Source organism: Barbus barbus, assembly GCF_936440315.1.
Source record: "Barbus barbus genome assembly, chromosome: 14".
In the NCBI taxonomy this organism is placed as follows: Eukaryota; Metazoa; Chordata; class Actinopteri; order Cypriniformes; family Cyprinidae; genus Barbus; species Barbus barbus.
This window is the reverse complement of record NC_136742.1, coordinates 29,430,856-29,453,523: the sequence shown is the minus strand read 5'-3', so window position 1 is coordinate 29,453,523 and position 22,668 is coordinate 29,430,856. Positions and strand designations below refer to the sequence as shown.

At 38.6% G+C, this 22,668-nt stretch overlaps 1 protein-coding gene across 1 annotated transcript in view; it reads left to right on the top strand.

Annotated features, from left to right (window-relative positions):
• Positions 1-508: 508 nt before the first annotated feature.
• Positions 509-22,668, top strand: part of LOC306880612 (collagen alpha-1(XII) chain-like) — a 76,061-nt gene continuing 53,901 nt past the window's right edge. Inside the window, exons 1-16 of the mRNA XM_079434244.1 lie at positions 509-1,207; positions 2,705-2,807; positions 4,968-5,084; positions 5,739-5,882; positions 6,168-6,224; positions 7,414-7,677; positions 7,794-7,958; positions 8,110-8,283; positions 8,387-8,677; positions 8,764-9,366; positions 9,885-10,163; positions 10,386-10,661; positions 16,120-16,389; positions 18,389-18,655; positions 20,492-20,684; positions 20,791-20,915. Coding sequence (XP_079290370.1) covers positions 2,738-2,807; positions 4,968-5,084; positions 5,739-5,882; positions 6,168-6,224; positions 7,414-7,677; positions 7,794-7,958; positions 8,110-8,283; positions 8,387-8,677; positions 8,764-9,366; positions 9,885-10,163; positions 10,386-10,661; positions 16,120-16,389; positions 18,389-18,655; positions 20,492-20,684; positions 20,791-20,915 — 3,295 coding nt within the window. The 5' untranslated portion in view covers positions 509-1,207; positions 2,705-2,737. The remainder of the gene's footprint in view (positions 1,208-2,704; positions 2,808-4,967; positions 5,085-5,738; positions 5,883-6,167; positions 6,225-7,413; positions 7,678-7,793; positions 7,959-8,109; positions 8,284-8,386; positions 8,678-8,763; positions 9,367-9,884; positions 10,164-10,385; positions 10,662-16,119; positions 16,390-18,388; positions 18,656-20,491; positions 20,685-20,790; positions 20,916-22,668) is intronic.

The following is a 22,668-nucleotide window of genomic DNA, read 5'->3' as shown; positions in this document are numbered from 1 at the left end:
CCCATGTGTTTCTAAATGGCTAAATATGTATTCATCAGATGGGTAACAGAAAACTCTTTTTGATGACTTAATAATGAGGTCAATGGTGTAGTTTGGGCGTTTTGATGAATATGTTGTGTTGAACATCTCTATCCGCTTTGTGTGTTACCCGATTCGACCACTAGAGGGCGACATATTCAAATAAATGGAAATGCATCGTTGAAACACTGATCTACAGGCTCAAATTCAACTGTTCAACGGTACAGATACTGCTATGGTATTTTTCCAATAATGTAAAAAACATTTTTGGTGCTGTTGTGTTAATGTATTTTTATTATTTATTTATTTTTTAGCTGATCCAGTCCACACAGCAACAGGCTTTTAAGCTTGATTTTCCAGCCTAGTTAATATCACAGAGAGAGAGAGAGAAAAAAAACGTATTAAAATGTTAACAAGTTTAACTAACCACAAAAGTTAGTCTTGTCAAAATCGACTGAACCGGAAAGCGTGACGTCGGCGTGAGGATGTTACCATAGCAACCGCTCGAGCGCTTTCAGTTAGGACCGTTGGACGATACATCGTAAACAACTGTAATTACTTATGAAGAGATATGTATTTACACAAGACAAACAAACGTCAGTGTAATTTTTTTGCTTTGCTGAAGTTGTCGGTTGGGTTAACTGTGCTATAGGAACAGCGTAAAGTATTTTTTGTTGCTGCGCGAAACGAATCGCCTCAGATTGCGCTCTGAAAATGATCGACAGACGTTCATTTGAAAAGGTTCGCCCATCGTTTAATTATTTTAATAGTTATTTACAACACCCTAACATTGTAATTGAGTCGTTTCATCGTCTATGTGTCCGCAAACACTATATAAAGAGTCCCGAATGAGCGATTCCTTTTGAATGTCGTCAGGAATAGTAATCCCGCTGAAACCCGAAACATCGATGAGTGACGTGCAGCAGGAATGCCGAAAATATGCGCATCCCAACACATCCATCACACAGGCGCGTGACGTCAGAGCTCCGGGTCCGGGACCAGCCCCCTGTTAAGAAGCACATTCTAGTCTGAGATCCCGTGCATTTGGAAACAGCCTTCATTTCCATCTCCATCACTACAGCATCACGGAGAACCTCTGCCTTTCTGAGCTTGCGTTTGGGCGAAATTCCCACCTTCATTCACCAGTTTTGTGATGTATTGAAAGTTTTTGGAAACTTTGGGGAGTTTGGTAAGTCTTCATGTGGATTTTTTTTTTTTTTTGATAAACCTTTTTATTCATATTTATGAATGAAGATGTTATTGCTCTTAAATATGAGACGTAGTAGATAAATATGATGTGTAATGATGAATGTGAGCACACTGATCCGTTTTCAGCAGCTCTGATCACTTTTTTCCATAGACGTTTGTATGGTGATTTCATTTTTTCCACCACCCTGACATTGAGCTCTTTTAAAGTAGTTTGGGATGATACAGATTTATTTAGTTTTGTTGGGAAATCTAGACCACTTATAAGATTCATAAAACCGCTAGGACTTTATTTGCTGAGCATTTTTACGTTTATTTACCTAATTCACATACTTAAATAATACAGGAAATCTGGGACTACTGGAAAAGTGCCTTTCTCTGTTCAGTGTGGTGGAGATCTTACATCATTAAGGGTTTCTGTGATGTGCTAAGTCTGTCTGGCATCATTTTTTAAAATAACCGTAATAACAAATGATCAAAAAGTGACCATATGAAGAGGTTTTTGAGACTTACATTTGATTTTTCATTCAACTTTACTTGATTTGTCATGCTATTACAACACCAATGCCAAGATATATCATAGGCATGGTGTATTGTTAAAGGTTTCACTCTCACTTTGCATGTCCTTTCACCTATTTTATTTGTTTTGTTTTTATTTGTTGAACTATTATTTTTGGTCCAAAATGGTTCTGCATTGTGACAAATGCCTTTTTAAAAGTGCTGATGTAGTCTGTCGATTAATATGGGGTCATGTATAATGGCTCGAAAAATGTTGGGTAAAGTAGTTTTAGATTAAGTTCATCTCATCACACTGCTTGAAATTAGTTTTGCAGAGTGAAAACTAATTATTGAGTAATAATAATGAGCAACATGTACCTATTGTGCACATATTTTGTGAGCTGCTTGTTCTTACATTGGTAATTATGTAAAGTAGCATGCATTATATGTAACAGAGACCAAGCACATTGCCAGAGTTTAGAGGCAGAGTGGTGAGTTGCTTTCAGCATAGATATCAGGATGTAAAGTATGAATTTTTCCAGGCACAACAGGGGGCGCAGGAACCCCGCAGAAAAGTTTTTCCACCCCTGATGTGTAGGATCCTAAATCAGGCAAATTTCCAATCGCATACAGTCACAGTTTCCGACGTTAAACAGATGAATCAGCAGATTACATATAGCATATTCAGTTTATAATGGTTTTTCTGTAGGGAATGTTTTTCTAAGACCCACAGTGAGTTATTTTACTTGGTGTCCTTGGTTTATGAATATTTTCCAAAATATTTGAACCGTGGAAAACCAATTTTTCCTCTCTTGACCAGAGAAACAGCTGGAATTGTGAATAATAATAATAAAAAAAAAAGATTAAAATCAGATTAGAATGAGATCTCTAGCAGTGAACTGTGCTGGAGTGGAGTGTATAGTCTTTTTGTTTTTGGATTGATTTATGAGCAAAGTATGTGTGTAATTGGTTGATTTTTCAGATTGATTGATGTTCTGCTGATACTGGGGTGAAGATGTCGGTCACGCGTTTGGCAGCGGCTGCTCTCCTAACACTCTCAGTACTGACATCTGTGAGAGCTCAAGGTAAAAAAAAAATGCCTACAAATCTCTCCCTATTCACCCTGGTAAATTAAAAATAAAACAGTTTAGATCACAGTCTATTATTAGTATTTTAAAATATATACATATTAACTGTAGAATAACAATTGTCTGTTGTGTTCATTATTTACAATTTTCATTTCATTGTTTCATTTTCATTTCATTCATATGTCCATAAAAATGAACAAACATATTGGAGAAAAATTGCTTATATTCACGTCACACAATAATGTGAATAAATGTACATTTCGATGTGTAATGTTTCTGTTTAGACTCTAAGGTGGACACTGATCGAGGACTTTTACTGTCCTAAAAGATTCTTTTTGATCATTCGGTGGTGTTTATGCTAGTGGAAATGGAAATGCATGACAGCACAGGATATTTAATTACACCTAACTGTGTTTTTCAGCAACTAATTCTTCAGAAATATCCACTGTAATGTTTTTCAGTTATAGGGTAGAACATACTGTTTAAGGCCAAATCCAGCAAAGATTAAGTATTGAATAGGACTTCTTTTTAAATATTTTCTGTATGCATCTTAGGACCCATGATCAGCTGCAGGATACCAGACATCTCAGCCAGACAGATTCACATTCAACTTTTTCCTCTAGTAAAACACTTTTTCATGTATTTTAGTATTTATGTGTTTCAGTAACTGAGCTTTTGGTAGGTTTGAACAGTCTTGAAGGCAGTAAAACTGTGATTTAACCATTTTAAATCACTGAATAAACGGCAGGGCGTTAAATCGCACATCGCCAGTGTTCAGTGGAAAGTATAGTGGAACATTTTACAGCTTTTATTTGAACAAAAAAAAATTCTTAATGTTGAGGCCAAGTTTCCCTTCTCCACTTTCTGCACTCTTAGGGAACAAAAAGACAAAATATGAGTGCTTTTTTTCTCTCTCGTGCTACTTCTCAATACTGCGTTATGGAAAAATAAGAAAAGCCTTTGTTTCAACATGTTCCACTTAGATAAAATATGACAGCCAGACAAATAGGCCCACCTTAACCAACACTATCACTTTCTTATTTGACATGGTTATTATTAGACGCTCAGCACAGCAAACTAAATGTTGTTAACTGATGCTCCAAAGAGCTTGAATTGTTCAAAAGCAGAGGAACTTTCCTTGCACCAAATCTGGTTTGGGTCGGATGGACCCAAAAGTAAAAAGAAAAAAAAAGAACAGGTGATGAATGAGTGGTGTGTATCTGATTGTGGATGTGTGCGATAGCGGTTGTGTTGGACCTATTTGGAGTCAGAAATGGAACCGATTGTGACATCTGGTCAGCCAGGTTGGTAAATCTTGATTTTGGTCAACCTGTTCCCAGTCAAGCTTAAGCCCTGGTCAAAATCTGACCAGAGCCGCGGCTTCACAAAATATTTTATTGTGATATTCCAACATGCACACGACCCATATGTTCCACTGACCTTCCAAACCCCATGCAACACAAAATACCACAAGAATATCACTTTAAAATATTTCAAAGTCCTCTACATGTGCGTCTTGTACATGAAGTACTTTAAGTCCCACAAGTTGTTGCAGACAACTTTTCATGTACAAGTGCATGAGTCCTCTAGTTCATCTAGACTGGTGCGTCCCGTGTTACATAACCTCTTTTTGTTTATATATTCACTTGTTTGTCACTATCCTTTATCTTTATATTTCATTAAAGGTTGTCGTTGTGCACCCTTTTAAATGGTTTGCAATGGAAAGTGACTACATTAATGCAACTGCACACAAAATGCCCATTCAAGTCCATTGTACAATCAACACTTCTTGTCTCTCTGTGACGACAGCTATTCAGACAGTTCAACACTGCGTGTTTGGCTGTGTTGGACTGACTGCAATGAATGCATGCATGTCACAAGTTATAGCCCCGTGTAATGCTTTGTTGAGGTCTTTGTGGAACGCTCTTTACGTGTCTATGCTTGAGTAGTCAATGGCCCTTCGGTCAGACAGCTCAAACAGATGTCATTTTGACCCAAAATGGCCGCCGTCCACTTTGTTCCATGTTGCCTTGAGTCGTTCTCCAACAGTGAACTTCGCTGTTGGGACTTCGTCCATAAACCTGTGTGCTCTTCTCATAAATACAGCTTTTGGAAAGGTTTCTTGGAAATGACTTGATTCACCTCCTCTTTCCACAGTAACGCCTCCATCAGACTTGAGGTTTAAGATTTTAAACGAAAACACAGTGCAAATGATATGGAAGCAACCGCTGTCAAGGATTGAGGGCTTAAGAGTCGTAGTGACATCGGATACAGGTGGGTGAAAACGTGAAAGCACCGCACATGTTGAAATTGTACCACCAGTATGAAACATTTGCAATCCATTTTACTTCTGTGACGTGTTTCAAAATTAAATTGTATATTCAAAAAGGGAAAATAAATGACAGAACAAATTTTTCCCAATTGGCGATGGATTAGATTCTGAAAAAGTTGGCAGTCCATACCCAAAAAAAAAGTGTAATATGAAAGTGGCTTTTAACTTCATGTTGATTGTCAAAGATAGTGCTAAGGGTTGTTCAGACCTGCAGCTTTTGTCTCATGAACTACTGCCATTGTGCCCTTGAGCAAACACTTAACCGCAGGTTGCTCGAGGGGAACTGTCCCTGTAGTAAGTTTAATGTACGTTGATTAAGATAAGAAAGCATCTGGTAAACGACAAGTTACCTTTAAACTCACTGCCACAGGCAACTCTTGGGAAATGTGATCTGGCGTGCCCTTCAAAAATGATTTAACATAGACTGTTACTCATCGCTTGTCTTGGGAAGTCATTAATGTTTCTCTAATCCAGCTCTTGTGCGACTAGACTAGATTTATCTACTTATAATTAAGGTTGGCTAGATGTTATCTTCATGTAGATTGTATATTATGATATGACACTTAAACATTGTGAATGTTCCCTTCTCTCTATAGAAGAGCCTGTTAAGGAATTCACACTTCCTCCAACCGCAACCAAAACCTCCATCAGGGATTTGACCCCCGATGTGGATTATGTTGTTACGATAATTTCATATTCTGGATCGGAGGAGAGTATACCAATCTCTGGTCAAATTACAAGTAAGTGGCAAGCCATTGTTTTTTCTTGAGTGTGTCATGTTGATGGTTCACACTGAAAGTGAATTTATGTTTGAGCTTGGTTTATTTGGAAAAATATATATATTTTTTTACTTGATTAGAAATGGTTTCTTGGGATTGCAATCTCTGTAAAATAGTAAAATATCCTTATACAGTAATTAGAAAAGACTGGAGAAGCCATGGAAATTCATTGGCCCAAATAAACCCTTTTAATGGAAGGAATGAATTTTCTTGAATATTTATAGATTTTTTTTGTTTCTGTTTTAGTCCAATCGAGTGGTTTTGAAGGAGGTACCAGGAAACCTCAGGTCTCCGATGCAGTCAGTAAGTACACACCTCCAGGCTCTTTCCATTGCTATGCGATCGTTGCATTTTATTGGGAGTTTCCATATTAGTCAGTACGCAAATGTGTATATGTCTTTGTTTCTTTCCAAATTTATGACTCCTGATAACAATTTAGCTTTTTAGTCAGCATTAACTTTTCCAGACATGATAAACTGAGCCAGCGTTTCCAGCATGGCTTTTGGGTGAGAGTTCATAAGTGGCCCCTTTGTGCCTGATTTGAAATAAAAACCTGAACCTCTCGCAATGCAGAAAGTGGAAAGCATTACAGCTCCGCTTTTTACAAGAGTGCTGTGACCTCGTCCTCCAGATGAAGGTGAACAGCTTTACTTTTCCTTTCCTACATTGAGCAAAAGTGGAAAATCCAACCAACCCCCCCACCCCGCCCAAATACCATAACGGTTAGTTAGCATGCCTTCTGCAGACGACTCTCTAACAAAACCCAGTCTCAATGCTCCAGTGCTTCCCTTCTGCTGGCGCAAGTGGAAAATCAGTGAATCTAATTACCGTAATAAAGGAAGGCAAGATACGATATGTCAACAACTTCCTGTCCTGTCTGCCATAAAGGCCTGGCAACATCTTACCAAAGATGTAGCCGACACAGTCCGTTCAAGGGCAGCAAATTCCCCAAATTGTGGTTGAGGGCAAGTATGATAAAAAGATGAGGAATTTTTCCAAACCGTGTGGAGGAATGGAGTTCATTTATGGAGTTCAAGAGAGAGGGAAGGACAAGTCATGACTCGCCTAATAACATTACGAATAGAGACACACTGAACCCATATGTCAATGACGGAATGAGTTGTAACGGGTGTATATTGCATAATAGATAAATGTGGTGCTGACATGCAGGATGTTCCCCTTCTCATTTGTACGTGTAAATTTTTGTATGTTTTGATTGACACTCAAGCATACTGTAACAATGAGCACAAACATTTGTATGACATACAGATCTATCGTATCCAAATGGTGTTATGATACTAAGAGATTTGGTCTTACTCTGATATAGAAAAAGAGGTCGGAATTTAGAGTTCTATGCCAAATGTGTCTGGCAAATCTATTAAATGGTTTATCTTTTAAAAGCTTTGCATCCTTTTCAAAAGTTCATCTCCTTTTCCAAAGTCAGATCTGTTTAGAGTTTCTTATCTTCTGACTCTCCAACACTTTTTCCCAGAATGCTCACCAAGTGCAATTGCTGACCTTGTCTTCTTGGTGGACGGCTCTTGGAGTGTCGGGCGTGAAAATTTTAAATTGATCCGCAGCTTCATAGCTGCCATGGCAAGCGCGTTTGACCTCGGAGAGGACAAGACACGAGTGGGTGTGGTTCAGTACAGCACGGACACCAGAACTGAGTTTAACCTCAACCAGTTTTTCAAAAAGGCTGAGCTGCTCAGAGCCATTAACAGTTTGCCATACAAGGGCGGCAACACCATGACAGGTACCGAATTCACTCTTATGTATTCATACTGAAAACTGCAAATAATATTACTGGTGAACAACAAAGTTACGATGCGAGTTTCAAGTCTCAGTGATTCTACTGTGATTTTTGTGCAGGCGAAGCCCTGGACCACCTTCTGAAAAACATGTTCACGGAGGCCGCCGGTGCTCGCAAGGGATTCCCCAGAGTTGCTGTAGTTATCACAGATGGGAAATCTCAAGACCCAGTGGAGGGTTACGCCAAGAGGTTGAAGAACGCTGGAGTTGAAATCTTCACTTTGGGTATGTGGTCATTCATCACTGCAGTTTTTCATGGTCTGGATTTCTTCTGCATTCTCACAGGACTGGGTAGCTTTCAAGAAATCCGTCCGCAAAGAAGAAATCCTTGAAAGGAATTCTGAGAAATAATGCATTATTTATTATTTTTATTCAGGGATCAAAGAAGCAGATGAGGAAGAGCTGAAACAAATGTCTTCAACACCCCACAGAACGCACGTGTACACGGTGCCAAACTTCGACATGATCAAAGCTGTGGAGAAATCGCTCATCACGCAGGTGTGCACCAGTGTGGATGACCAGCTCAACTCGCTGGCTAGCGGCGAGGAAGGTAAACAAACAATAACAATTGTAAATCTGCTTTAGCAGGTTTATTAAACACAACCCCGAGCATTAAACATGACCCCATTTTTCCTCTTTCTGTTTATTTGCAGTCATTGAGCCAGCATCAAACTTGCAAGTCACAGAGGTTGCGTCCAAGTCAATGCGGGTGACATGGGATGCATCTATAGGGGACGTGACTGGATACAAGGTGCAGTTGGTTCCCATGTTGGCTGGCAGCAAGCGTCAGGAGCTGTACGTTGGACCGACTCAGAGCTCTGTGAATGTGAGAGATTTGTCCCCTGATACAGAGTATGAGATCAGCCTGTTTGCACTCAAAGGTCTGACACCCAGTGAGCCAGTTATGGCGATGGAGAAAACCCAGCCCTTGAAAGTATCGCTAGGTGAGGAAAAGTCAGCACTGTTTAACTTTCCACTGTATTCCATTGATTAAATAGCTATTTCACCCACAACCTTTTTTTACTTTTAGAATGTTCTCTCGGTGTGGATGTACAAGCTGATGTCGTTCTCCTGGTTGACGGTTCCTACAGTATTGGACTGGCAAACTTTGCTAAAGTTCGAGCTTTCTTGGAAGTCCTGGTCAACACCTTTGACATTGGGCCAGACAAGGTTCAAATCAGCTTGGTCCAGTACAGCAGAGACCCACACACTGAATTTTACCTGAACACCCATCATGATCTGAGCGCTGTGGTCAAAGCCGTGAGAACGTTCCCCTATCGTGGAGGCTCCACGAACACCGGCAAAGCTATGACGTACGTGAGAGAGAGGATTTTTATTCCAACCAGAGGCGCTCGTGCGAACGTACCTCGCGTTACGATTCTTATCACCGATGGGAAGTCCTCAGATGCTTTCAAAGACCCAGCGGCTAAGCTTAGGAACACGGATGTAGAGATTTTCGCAGTGGGCGTCAAAGACGCTGTCCGCTCGGAGCTGGAGGCGATTGCTAATCCTCCGGTGGAGACCCACGTGTACACCGTAGAGGACTTTGATGCTTTCCAGAGGATTTCCAACGAGCTAACCCAGTCCATCTGTCTGAGAATTGAGCAAGAGCTTCTGAACATCAAGAGAAGAAGTGAGTAGCATCCGATTTTACCACTAACTGCTGTTACATTTGTTGAGCTCTGGGTCTGGATGTGCATGGAACCATATGTTTGGAATTCTGGTTTTTCACCAATTTGTGCTAAAGTTTAAAGGGTTAGTTGACCCAAAAATGGAAATTCTGTCATCATTTATTCACCCTCATATTGTTGTCAAACTCATGACTTACTTTCTTTCTTTTGTGGAACTTATTTAACAGTGTCCAAGCTACTCAATTCTAAACAACGAAAATAGTAACCAGAAGCTTTCAAGCTCCAAAACTAACAAACAACAATAAGTTCTAGTAGTGTGCTGTATTTTGAATCTTATAAAATCATACCATAGCTTGGCGTTGGAAACAGGCCAACTTAAAAGCTATTAGGTAACACATACTTCCAAAGTCTGTAACTTTACAGCAATTTTTTTTTGGCAATAAACTGGGATGTAAAGAAAGTTCTCTTAGTTAATCGAAGGGACGAGCCTAATATATTTTGGTTGTGCTCTATCTTCTAGGTCTGATTGCACCCAGGTCTCTGACCTTCTCAGAGGTGACCTCCAGGAGTTTCCGAGCTTCTTGGGTAACAGATGCTGTGGATGTGCAGTCCTATCTGGTGCAATACAGGCCTGATGCTGATACAGAAGCAGGCTACATCTCTCTTTCTGTACCGGGAGACACCACTACGTCTGTCTTACATCACCTTACTCCAGTCACAAAGTACGAGGTCAAGGTTTATGCCCAATATCAGAAGGGAGAAAGCTTTCCTATATCAGACTTTGAGACCACTCTAGAAGGTGATTGTTTGTTTTCTATAAGAGTAAGCTAAGCTAATTACTATGTTCCTTTTGAGACTTTTAAAGGTATAGTTTATCCAAATGTTGTTCTTGATGACTTTCTTTCCTCAGTACAACAATGTTGAGTTTTTTTAAAGAAAATCCTGGCAATTTTGAGAAAACTGTTCCTTTAAAAGTCGCAACAGCAACGTTTTTGTGATCCTTATGTTCCAATTTGTGCAGAACAAGGATCCGTGAACAACCTGAGAGTTTCTGAAGAGACGACCAGCAGTTTCCGTGTCTCGTGGGGGGCTGCTCCCGGTCCAGTGGTGCGGTACAGACTCACATATGTTCCGGTCCGAGGAGATGGTGGGTTGCTAGAAACTGCAACAGATGGCCCTGAGACCACCATTGTTCTGCAGCAACTCTACCCAGTTACTACCTACCGTGTCTCTGTGGCAGCCGAATACCCATCAGGTGTTGGGCCTCAGATGCAGATTGATGGAACGACCAAAGAAGGTGATTGAAACAATTTACAGACTTCCCCTCCAAAATATTATGTCCATTTGAAGGCAGAATACTGTGAGATTATGAGTCTGAATTCCTTTTACTGGAATTTTAAGTGAGAAAGTCCCATTTTTTGTTTACATTCATCCAGGTCATTGTAAAATGTTCTTGAATTGTTAGATTATTTGTCATAGTCAGCTGGATTTGCATTTGTTTAAGAGGGATGCCCACTCATTCTTGCCTTTTCATTGGTTGTTTCCCAGGCTTTTTTATATCAGACAACTGGTGTAAAGTTGTACAGTGATTGGTTGAGCAGCCAAATATCTTAAGTGAATGGAAAATTTGATTTTGACAAAAACTCTATGAGACGTTTCCCAGAATTTCTTTCGTTGAGTTGGCGAAAAATATCTGTTTGGTTAGGCAAAACCTCTGGTTCTTTATCAAGTCTGAGAGTAGTTAGTGTCCAAGCATGAGCCAGCTGCGTCTTAATAGCTGCCTACAGCGATGCAGCTGCAGTCTTTCCACAGTTATAATCTCCAAAGGACAAATCCCAGGTCATGACTTTCGACACCTGTGTTAAACTGGAGTTTTATCTCTGAATTGTCTCTGTTCCAGTCAACAAATTAGTTTTCTAACTCCTACTTCCTCAGTTTCTTAGTTCTGCTGCTTTCTAAGGACATGATTCCTCAAAATTTCTTCACAAGCGTGTAGTGATCAGACTTGAGATTTTTCACCTTGTGGATCATAAAACCACTTAAATGCAACGTTAGACTTAGCCTGATGATACACTGGGCAACGACGGATATAAAATATCCAAATATAAATGTGTCACCCATTCTCAATGGGAAAGTGCCCAAGGAACATTGCTAAAAAAAAAGTCCAACTGTAATTTGTTGATCGAGCGTGCAGAACAACCACCCAATAAAGCATTGCAATAGTCTAACCTTGAGGTCATAAACGCATGAATTAGTATTTCTGCATTTGACATTGAGGGCATAGGTCGCAGTTTAGATATGTTTTTGAGATAGAAACATGGCTTTCAAATGAATAATTGCTATCAAACAACACACCTAGGTTCCTAACTGATGAAGAAGAATTGACAGAGCAGCCGTCAAGTGTTAGATAGTGTTCTAGGTTATTACATGTGGGGTTTTTAGGTCTGATAATTAACACCTCTGTTTTTTCAGAATTTAGCAGTAAGAAGTTACTCGTCATCCAGTTTTTGATATCGACTATGCATTCCGTTAGTTTCTCAATTTGGTGTGTTTCACCGGGCCGCGAAGAAATATAGAGCTGAGTACCATCAGCATAACAGTGAAAACTAACACCATGTCTCCTGATAATATCTCCCAAGGGTAACATGTAACAAAAGCTTGCCCAGGTTCTTAAATCACTGAATTCCGGTAATCTTATGTCACTGAACCTTCAGTGTCAGAAGAGCCCAGAAGGAGTTAAGTGACCTAAAACTCTAAATTTTGTCATCATTGAGCTTAAAAGAAGTACTCTGGGCTGTCAAGAGTACTTTTTAATGAAAACATGTAGTGACCAAAAATGTGTTATGAAACTATAACTCAGTCTTGTGGACCTTGTGTGGCTCAAATTAAATGATTAACACCTTTTACATTTACATTTATTCATTTAGCTGACGCTTTTATCCAAAGCGACTTACAATTGCTATATATGTCAGAGGTCGCACGCCTCTGGAGCAACTAGGGGTTAAGTGTCTTGCTCAGGGACACATTGGTGTCTCACAGTGGATTCGAACCCGGGTCTCTCACACCAACGGCATGTGTCTTATCCACTGCGCCATCACATGTATTCACTGCCATTACTTTACCCAGCTGAGGGTCATAAATATGGCAGATGAGCAGAAAATCCATAACTGAAACAGATCAGCTTCTGAAGACTTGAGATGTATTGCCTAAGTGGTGCTTTTTTGTCTTTTGTGGCAAGATATATTATTTTGGAAGAACACGAGGGTGAGTAAATGATGTCAGAACTTTTGGGGCGAATGATTCTTTAAATGAGAATAGCTGAGTTTGTTTTTGGTAGTTTACAGATTTGGCCTGGGTTGTTCTCCTCTGTGGATCACGTAGTGGTTTGTGTAGCATGCAGGAGTCCTGTTCTCAAAATCTGATCTGTGAGAAGCGTAGCATTATGGCTTGATTATGGACTGACATAGAAGATTATGAGATGGTGATTTCAGCTCCTCCATCCATCCATAGAGACTTGGTCAGTGGGAGCTGGACTAAATGAAGCTCTTTAATGCAGATAGTAATGTAATGCAGGAACTATGCAGTTCTGGAACAAACGAGTAGAGCAGTCACTCAGACATCTCTGTTCCTTCCTTTGCATCCTCAAGAGGATATGCATAAGGAGGAGCATGAAAGATTTCCATTCTGTCCCCAATCTAATGCAGGTGTGTGTTGACCGGGCTCTGGTCCAGTTTATGACCTAGCGTGTCCATTTGTAGAGTAGAGAAGGTCTACAATCCCAGATGCTATGTATATTTTGCAATAATTCATGCTGTCTTAGCTAATCATTGACCTGTCTGTGTGCAGTCGAGTCTTCAACAGGTTCAATTACCTCAAAAAGGATGATTTCCAGCAAATCGCTGAGAAGACCTTGAGGCTTTCTGAAGGGAAATGCTATGTGACGCTATAATAGTTCCCATATTTCTTACGTAAATGTTATTTCTGTTGTTTTAAAGCTATTCTGACCTAAAGAATTGTTATAAAATCAGGATTAAAGGGATTTGCAACCCAGTGTAGTTCTACAGTCACCTTTTAAACAAAAAACATACATTTTCTGCAACATAATATGCAAAGTGATGGTCTTGTATCTGCTGAATCCATTGCTCTAAAAATGTGTGTCTGTGATGTCGCTGAGTGAAAACCGTGAAAGTGAAATCAGCTGTTTTGTTTCACCATCTCACAGAAGATTGAAAAATGAATCAAAAGGCTTTCCATCTGCATATGTACAAAGGAGAATCAGGAAACTTGAGGAGTTATCATAATGTAAACTCAAAGGCACGCACATGTGGAACGTGTTACCTGCCTTGTACTTTAGATGAGATTATTTCCAAAGGGATCTTATTTGTATTATATTCTCATTAGAGTAGCACCTTGCCAATCGAAGCGAGACATAGCAGGATATTATAGTGTTACATACGGATATTCATTTAAAATAAAGACTCAATCAGCTAGATACAAACGGGCCAAAAGGTGACTTTGTACTCTAGCACCTGGGTATCCTCAGAGGAGGATTGTCCTTCCTGTTTGCCATCTGTCAGAGCACCTAATGCGTTCAAGCTGGCCTCGCTGTCCGGCTCGTGACCCCTGGAGATGTACGTAAAGCACAGATGAAGGGGACAACTGAAAGCTCTCCCAGCACCTGTGTTTTCCCGGTGATTGACACGAGGTTAAACTTCAAAAACACTGCAGAAAATTTACTGCATGTGTATGGTCTGTCTCGGCTTTGGATTTCAGAGCAGCACAGGATGCCGGATTGGCTATTTGAATGGAATTGCATCTTTAAATGGATAAAAAAGATCATTTGAATTTCAAGGCTCTTTTAAAGGCAGAGTCAAATAAAATCCTGCTGTCGGGCTGCAGAGAAATGCATATGAAAGTCGCATGTTGAGCAAAGATGTTAGAAGACGCATTGTTCAATGAGATGCACTGTTTCTAATCTAGAAAATTGTTAGGATTTATAATCGTGTCAGGCAAGGATGAGACAGAACAGGAGGGGGGAAAAGACAAGGATAGAGGGATAAAGAATGACTAGGGATTTAAGAAGGTATCAGACATCTGAGAAGGGTGCTTTATGGTGGTTTTGTGGGGATTTGCCTTGTTTTGGAAAAAAGCAGGTTGGCAAGCGTTCGCTCCTCTGCTTCTTCTACAAAGTCTCAGGATCCTGCAGTGGTTTAAAAGAGTGGATATTTCTCATGTGTACTAGCATCTTCATGTAGAATTTTATTTATTTATTTATTTTTTGCATTGTCATTTTTTAAATAAACAGTTGTCTCAATTATGAATATTATATACAGACCATCATGTCATTTCCAAACCTGCATGACTTTTAAGGTGATCAAGGACTATCAAGCTCCAAAACAAGGTTATTATATGCACTGTAGAAAAAAAAATAAAGAAAGTTGAGCCAACTTAAAAGTTTAAGGCAACCAGCTTCAGCAGATTTTTGAGTTTTCTCAACTTATTTTTTTTTTTGGAAATTTCTCAACTTTTTGTTGTTTAAACTTAAAACAAGAAGTTGAGAAAACTCTAAAATCTGCTGAAGCTGGTTGCCTTAAACTTTTAAGTTTGCCCAACTTTTTTATTTTTCTACAGTGTGTAGTTAACTAAAACTAATACCATAAAAAAATTGTTACTTGAAATAAAATAAAGATTTACTTAAAAAAAAAAAAAAAAAAAAAAAATCAGTTAACATTTATTTATTTCAAATAACCCTAGTTTTTAGGGTTTTAATTTTAGTTTGAGTTAACTTTAATAACCTGGTTTTGGAGCTTGACTGCCAAAGCCTCACTTTTAATTTGCATTTACTTTAACTTGATAAATAACTAAACTAAACTAAATCAGAAATTGAAATAAAAATGAATAAAAACTGTATAGACATTAAAAAATATAAGAATTATAATATTTAAAAAACTATAACCAATAAAAATGACAGAAACCCAACAAAATTTCTAAAACATTCATTCAAATTTAAATGGAAATACAAGAATAATAGCATCCAAAAAACTATAATATAATGTAGTTTTTATATTATTTATAATATAAATGATTTCACTACATTCCAAATTGATTAAAATGATTAAACAGGCATTTATTCAGAAACAAGCTTTAAATTGGCTGCATTAGTCTATCTTCAATCTGTCCTTACATCACTAGAAATGTCTGGAGATCATACTGTATATCTGATGGTACATCAGCCTCCCTGAGACACTGTCACGTCATTTAAGTAAAAGTATTTCATAATGTGATGTAAAAAATGTGAAGAAGTCTGCTTAGAAGAGGCTGTCTCAAAATCCTTAAGTGGAGTTTGTGAAGTTTATCTGCATGACAGAGTGCTTTTGGGACTCTGTGGTGGGTTTTGTAAGGTGTGTGTGTGTGTGTTGACTTTAGACTTTATGACCAGCTGTTAAGTGTAGTTTCACCAGAATGAATTAGTGCTCATTGCAGTCCTGACACACCTGCACCAATGACACCAGAGACATCATGAGAAATGGTCCATCTGCTTCTAGAAATATATCAGATTATGGCCCAGGGGGATTCTGCTAAAATGCAGCTTGGAATGAATTTTGTTCTTGCTTAAAAGTCTTTTTCTGAGAGTAAGGAAATAAACATTATATCCAGAATAATTTGTTCCTGAGCTTTCACCACACTACCCAGTTTCTAACATTTTTACCAGCAATATTTTTTTATATTAAATCAGTTTTCTGTGTTGCCTGCAGAGGTGGGCTCACCGAGAGACTTGATAACCAGTGATGTGACTGACACCAGCTTCATGGCGTCATGGACGGCCGCTCCAGGAAGAGTGAGGCAGTATCGTGTTCGCTGGAGGTCTCTGTTTTCCGCAGAGTCTGGGGAAAAGATGGTGCCTGGGGATGTGACCAGCTCGCTGTTGGAGAACCTCACCCCTGAAACACGCTACCAGGTGTCTGTGTTAGCATCGTATGACCGAGGCAATGGAGAACCACTTTTGGGAGAGGAGACCACTGACGGTACGTAAACCTGTTTTACTTGTTATTTTGTTATTGTAGTCACCCCATATTCTCTAAATCAGGAGTTTGTGAAGAACTGCATGAGCTAATAATGAATTAAATGAGAGAATAAATAAGTGGGGAAGCACAATTAATTATCAATTTTAAATTGTGATAGGACTTTTATGGCTTTTAAGGCTGCAGTTGAGTCTAATGTGGTGCATGTTTCAGAGTAAAGTGTGACACTGTATTAAATTCCCAACGTTTTGTTTTCGACATCATCAAGTTCTCTGCATTTTACCAGATTTGTAACAAGAAGAATTTTAATGCATTTCGAAACTGCATACTTCTCTACCATATATTAGGTGAAAAACAGAATGTTCAGTATTTCCATTTTACGATATTTACAGCTGAAAATTACAGGATGACTTACTACTTCACAGCAAGATTCTTAAGAGTAACTGTCTCCCAAATGACAGACTATATACCATGCACTTATACACTATGTACTTATGCACTGTAACTCAACCATGTACATTATTAGTACATTATTTGGGATGCACTTTGTGTGTCTGAAAGACACTTTACTATCCCATGAGGCCATGGGAGAGGATTTGTAAATAGCATAAGATCACATGACAAAGAAGACGTACGAATGTAATATGTTCGGATTACATTCATACTACACATATTCATACTCTAAAGAATGCACTTTTTAAATGGTTGCTAAGTAATTACTCATTTAAAAGAAGTACCCACTAAGAGGGCATGTGACTTAAAGGTTCACATGCAGTTTACTGCCAAAAAACAAAACATTTGAAAGAGAAAAATTTTAGACATAGTACTGTAACTTGTAGTGTAAAATAAAATTGTTATAGTTATCAAATAGAGATTTTTAATTAAAAGTATCAAATATAAATCTCTGGGTATTTCAATAAAATATTTTATGTCAAAAGAGTTCGGGTAACAAAAAGGTTTGGGGATCACTGTTCTAAATTAATGTTCTTCAGTAGTTCAATCTTCAAGAACTATTTAATTTGAACAATTAACTTTTAATTTGCTACATGGTTCTTTGAAATGAAAAAGGTTCTTGAAGTTGAGGTTCTTCGGATCAACATATTGGTTCAGGAGTGCATACTGTAGATGGTTTTCTGAAGAAGCATGGAACCTAAAAAGGTTGTTCTGTGGAATCACGGAAACTTAAAACGGTTCTTAAATGACCGTGAAACTCTGTTTGGAAGATGTAATAGTGTAAATAGAACCCAATGAAACAATTAGGGATGATTGGATCATTGAAGGAAGCTGGAGGTTAGGTTGAGTTGGATTAGATTAGTGTCATGGTTATCTTTAAATCTAGCAAACATCTTCCAGGAAAGAAAAATGGTTCTTAGGGTAATACAGACGTGACAGGACATGAACGCCTGTGCCTCAGGCTTAACCATCTAAAGTGCATCAATCAACAACTGCAATCTGTGGTACTCGATCGAAGCAAAGGAATGGAAAAGGATGAGAAACCTTTGAATCTTAGCTAGTCGAAAAATTATTTAATGTTAGCGTGACTACTTCAAGTTGCGGTTTTGAGCTTGGCACCGAATCTTGGCGAGTACGGTGAGTTTTGAGTTTCTGTGCAGTAGTCACTTTCCTCCGGGTGGAAAAAGTGATTGCAGCACGGGTGCAGTGAACATTGCCGCTGCGGGAAAAAGCAGTTTTAAAGGGTTGCATGTGTGCAGGGCAGCCCATAATACAAGCCGTATGTCGGCCGGGAAGCTGGCTGAAGCGTGGATGCGTTTTCTCTACCCAACTCAAATCATACAAACTCATGGAAACATGACACCAGTGTGGGGATCGAGAGAGTATTGGAAGAAGGAAAACTTTTGCTTCCTTTTGGCTTGCTTGTGGTTTCGCGTTCACCTCTGACCATCCCTGCTTGTCTGTTTTCATTTCACTTGTTAGTTTTTGATTTATCCAGGCCAGTCTAGTAGAATTTTAGTCAAACGTTCTTATTTTTGTCTGCTTGTAGCATCTGCATCTGCCAAGGCTTTACTGGTGTCTGATGAAACCGAACGCACCATGCGCGTGACATGGAAAGCTGCTCCAGGCCCCGTGGTCAGCTACAGGCTCACGTACGTCCCTGAAGATGGTGGTAAAGAGATGACAATGAAGATCCCTGCCAATGTCACCAGCACCATGCTGAGGAAACTGCAGCCCCTGACCACCTACAACATCAAAGTGCATCCCATTTACAAACGAGGAGAAGGAAAAGCAAGGCAAGGAGTAGGAACCACACGTACGTTGGCCAATAATTCAAAGCCCATGAGTCACAGATATGTGCAGACACAGGCACTGAACTATCTGAAAAAAGTATTAAAATTATGAGTTTTGCTTAAAACAAGAAAAATATCTGCCAGTGGGGTCAGAAAAATGAACTTAATTCAAAGGGAAGACAAGATTGATTATCTGACCCCATTGGCAGCTATTTTTTTTCTAATTTTAAGCAAAAACTAATTTCCTTTTGATATGTTTTTCAGTAAAAAGGATGTTCTTCTTTATTTTTGTCTCGTTTTTAGTACAAATATCAAAAAGTTCCTGGATTAAGATACATTTACTTGAGAAGAAGTTTATGTTTATGCTTAAAACAGCGGTTCTCAATTCCAGTCCTCGCCATCCCCCCACCCCCGGCTCTGCACTTTTTGTGTGTATCTCTTATCGCTTCAGATGTTCATTCTATTCGAATATAAGTGCCCTGTGAAGTGGACATCACAGGATATTCCGCCATGATTCCAGTTCGAAGCGAGCATATATGTCCCATTTAAAGGACATTAAAGTGTACGAGACATTAATTTAAATTAGGATTGGAATTAAAAAAATTAAATTAAAAATGACATGTGGCCAAGTATGGTTACTTGAGCTCTGCATTTAACCCATCCAAAGTGCACACACAGAGCAGTGAGCACACACACCGTGAACACACACCCGGAGCAGTGGGCAGCCATTTATGCTGCGGCGCCCGGGGAGCAGTTTGGGTTCGGTGCCTTGCCGGCACAATTCCTGCCGGACCTGAGACTTGAACTCACAACCTTTGGGTTACGAGTCCAACTCTCTACCATTAGGCCACGACTAATGGTAGCATTAAGAAAAATGCTACCATTAAGAACCGCTGGCATAAAGCAATAAAAATATCTGTCAGTGGGGTTTACTTAAATTTACTTAATTCAAATGGAAAACAAGATTGCTTTTTTCTTGTTTTAAGCAAAAACTCCTTCCTTTCTACTTCCTTTTTATATATTTAAAAAAAAAAAAAAATTTAGTTTTTCCTCAGTATTTTTGTCTTGTTTATTAGTACAAATATCTAAGAAGTCCTAAATCAAGATACAAGATTACTTCAGGACCAAAATTACTTAAGAATTAAGTCTTCTTTTCTGAAAAGAATGTATTAAAATTAAATGAGTTTAAGCTTAAAACAAGAAAAAAATATCTACCAGTAGGGTCAGAAAAAATGAGCTTAATTCATAGCAAAAATTTTCCTGATATTTTTTATTTATTTTTTGTTTTTTTTGTTTTAATGAAAAACTTGCTTAATTTTATTCATTTGTCAGAAAACAAGACTTAATATCTTAAGTAATTCTGCTTCTTAAGTAAATGTTTCTTGGTTTAAGAATGTTTAGAAATTTTTTTGGAAAACAAGACAAAAATTAATACTGATAAAAAAAATATTTTTTGTTGTATAGGCTTATGGATTGGAACAGAGCACTAACATTAAAGTGTTCATCTTCAATGCATAATGAATCAAAGTATTCTTAATTGTGATCAAACGTAAGATTTTCACCTAATGAACGATAGAACAGACAAAAAACATATAGACTTACATTGGAAGATGGACCTGAGCCATATCAAGAGACCAGATTATCACATTATTCAGACTTTTCGCTTGGTCCAGTAAGCAACTACCCTAGCAACTGCATGACAATGTGTTAAAAAAACATCCTAAACACCTTAGCAACTGCATATCAATGTTCTGAAAACCACCCAAAGCGCCTTAGCATCACATATTATTTACTCAGAAAATTTCAAATGTAGTTATTACATTAGCAAATGCTGATATCTGCTTTTCTTCATCCTGCAGTGTCACCATTCAAAGCCCCAAGAAACCTACAGACCTCTGAACCCAGCAAAACCAGTTTCCGTGTATCCTGGGATCCCGCTCCCGGTAATGTGCGTGGGTACAAAGTCACTTTCCATCCCAGCGGCAATGAGGTTGATTTGGGAGAATATCTCGTTGGGCCGTATGACAACACAGTTGTTCTAGAGGAACTCAGGTAATGTTTAGCATCAACTTAGATGTTCCTTTTAACATAAAAATGCTAATCATACTTCTTGTTTTGAGCTGACACATATGGTTTCAGTTTTGTCCTTCATTCACAGAGCTGGAACTAAATACTCCGTGGCTGTTTTTGGCATGTTTGATGGAGGTGAAAGTATGCCTTTGGCCGGGGAGGAGAAGACCACCCTCTCTGATGCACCTGAATCTCCTCCTCTTGATTTCCCCGGTATAATCTCAGCACATCATAAAATAACATCACATTTGTATGTTCTTAGCATGCACATTCTGTTGAGAAATAAAACAGTTTAAAAGTAATTAAAAATACAAGTCAAGCGCTAAAGTTAGGACAAAATAAGCCATTGAAACAGAATCAATTGAAATCGCTCGTTCCTGTTGGTGTCGTTAATCTGGCAACCTGCATGTGCGTCAAGTCTGAGGAGGAGGGGCCGGGTGAAAAAAACCCTCTCCGATATTTTGAATTTGGACTGCTAGGTGTCAATCCTACATACAGCACCTTTAAAATAAACGTGAGTTTTACACAAAAGTAAACGTGTCTTTTAGAGGAGGTGAATCATTAAAAAGTGTTTGCCAATGCTAGAAAAAAAAATTCATGAGCTTGTTCTGATGAACAGAAGTGAACAAATGGACACTGTTTGCTTGGCGAGATCAAGCATATGGTTTTCAATTGCAAGCTCAAAGTCTATGGCAGCTCAGTCCGCCAGCAACAGCATCTTGAGTTTGATTCTGGCTGCAATTGGCAGGCAGTTTAAAGACTTGAGTGTAGTCTTAACGTGAAAGACTTTCTTTCTTAGGTTAAGTTGTGCAGCAGTGAGGAGTTAAGCAGCAGATGCAGGGAGGATGATGGGAGTGTGTTGCAGAAGTTTAGTTGTGAAACGACCAGAGCAAAGGTCACATGACCTCACAGTTTTCCACATGTATCAACAGGATCTGACTGTAAACTTGTCTAAACCAGTGACCTGGTCAAGCAGGATGACTCTAGGCTTCTAAAAGTCAAAATAGTTCCTAAATATTTGTTACATTATTCATCAGGAAATTAAACATTCTTTAATTTACAAAAAATATTTGTCTTTAGAATATTTAATCAAAATGAATTTTTAATAAAATCTAATAGCTCATGCAATAATTTAATACACCATGTCATAATCAGTCCTTTTCATCTCATCTGGCAACATATCTTTTGTGTGAGAGTTAGCCTGTGACATGAGTTCATGGAAAAAATGCTCTGTTTTTAGTTATGCACTATTACATAGAAGAGAGAAGGCTATTGAATAGCACAAGGATAGGAAAGTGTTGTGTTTCTTTGACAAAACCCTGGCATGCAACGAGGAAGAGCAGATTAAACTAACAGTGGTATAACAGATAGCTTATGGTGGCTTTGAACCTTTTTTCCCTTATTTCTTCTACTTTTAAACCTTTTTTATGCAGTTTCAATCAGTTTAGATTATTCTGCCACTACACATTTCATCCACCATTTTATTTTATTTGACCATTTCTGTTTACTATATTATTTATTTATGTTTATTAAAATAGTTATATTTTTAGTTCTAGTATCTGGTCTACCAACTCTAAGCATTAGACCATGTAGATCATCTAATGATTGACCAATGACCATCCTGGACCAGCTAAAACAAGCTATAATCAGATATATACCAGATTTTCCAGCAAGAAACCGGTTCCACCTCACTCTTTATTATATACATTTATTTTCTGAGCATGCTTATAAACAAATCAATTTCACAAGATATTTTTCACTTGCAGACCATGTGAGAAGGTGTCCAGAGAGATCACCAGTGTTCTAGCCTCAGTTTTGGGGCTCCTCTCTCACATTCAATAGGTATCTGGAGCTCCACTCATTCTACGGAGGTGGAATGCGCAAAAAAGAGAAGCAGCTCATTTTTCATGCATCACAAAGGGATACTTCTTTTCTCTGTAGAACAGAAGCAATGACAATTCCAGGA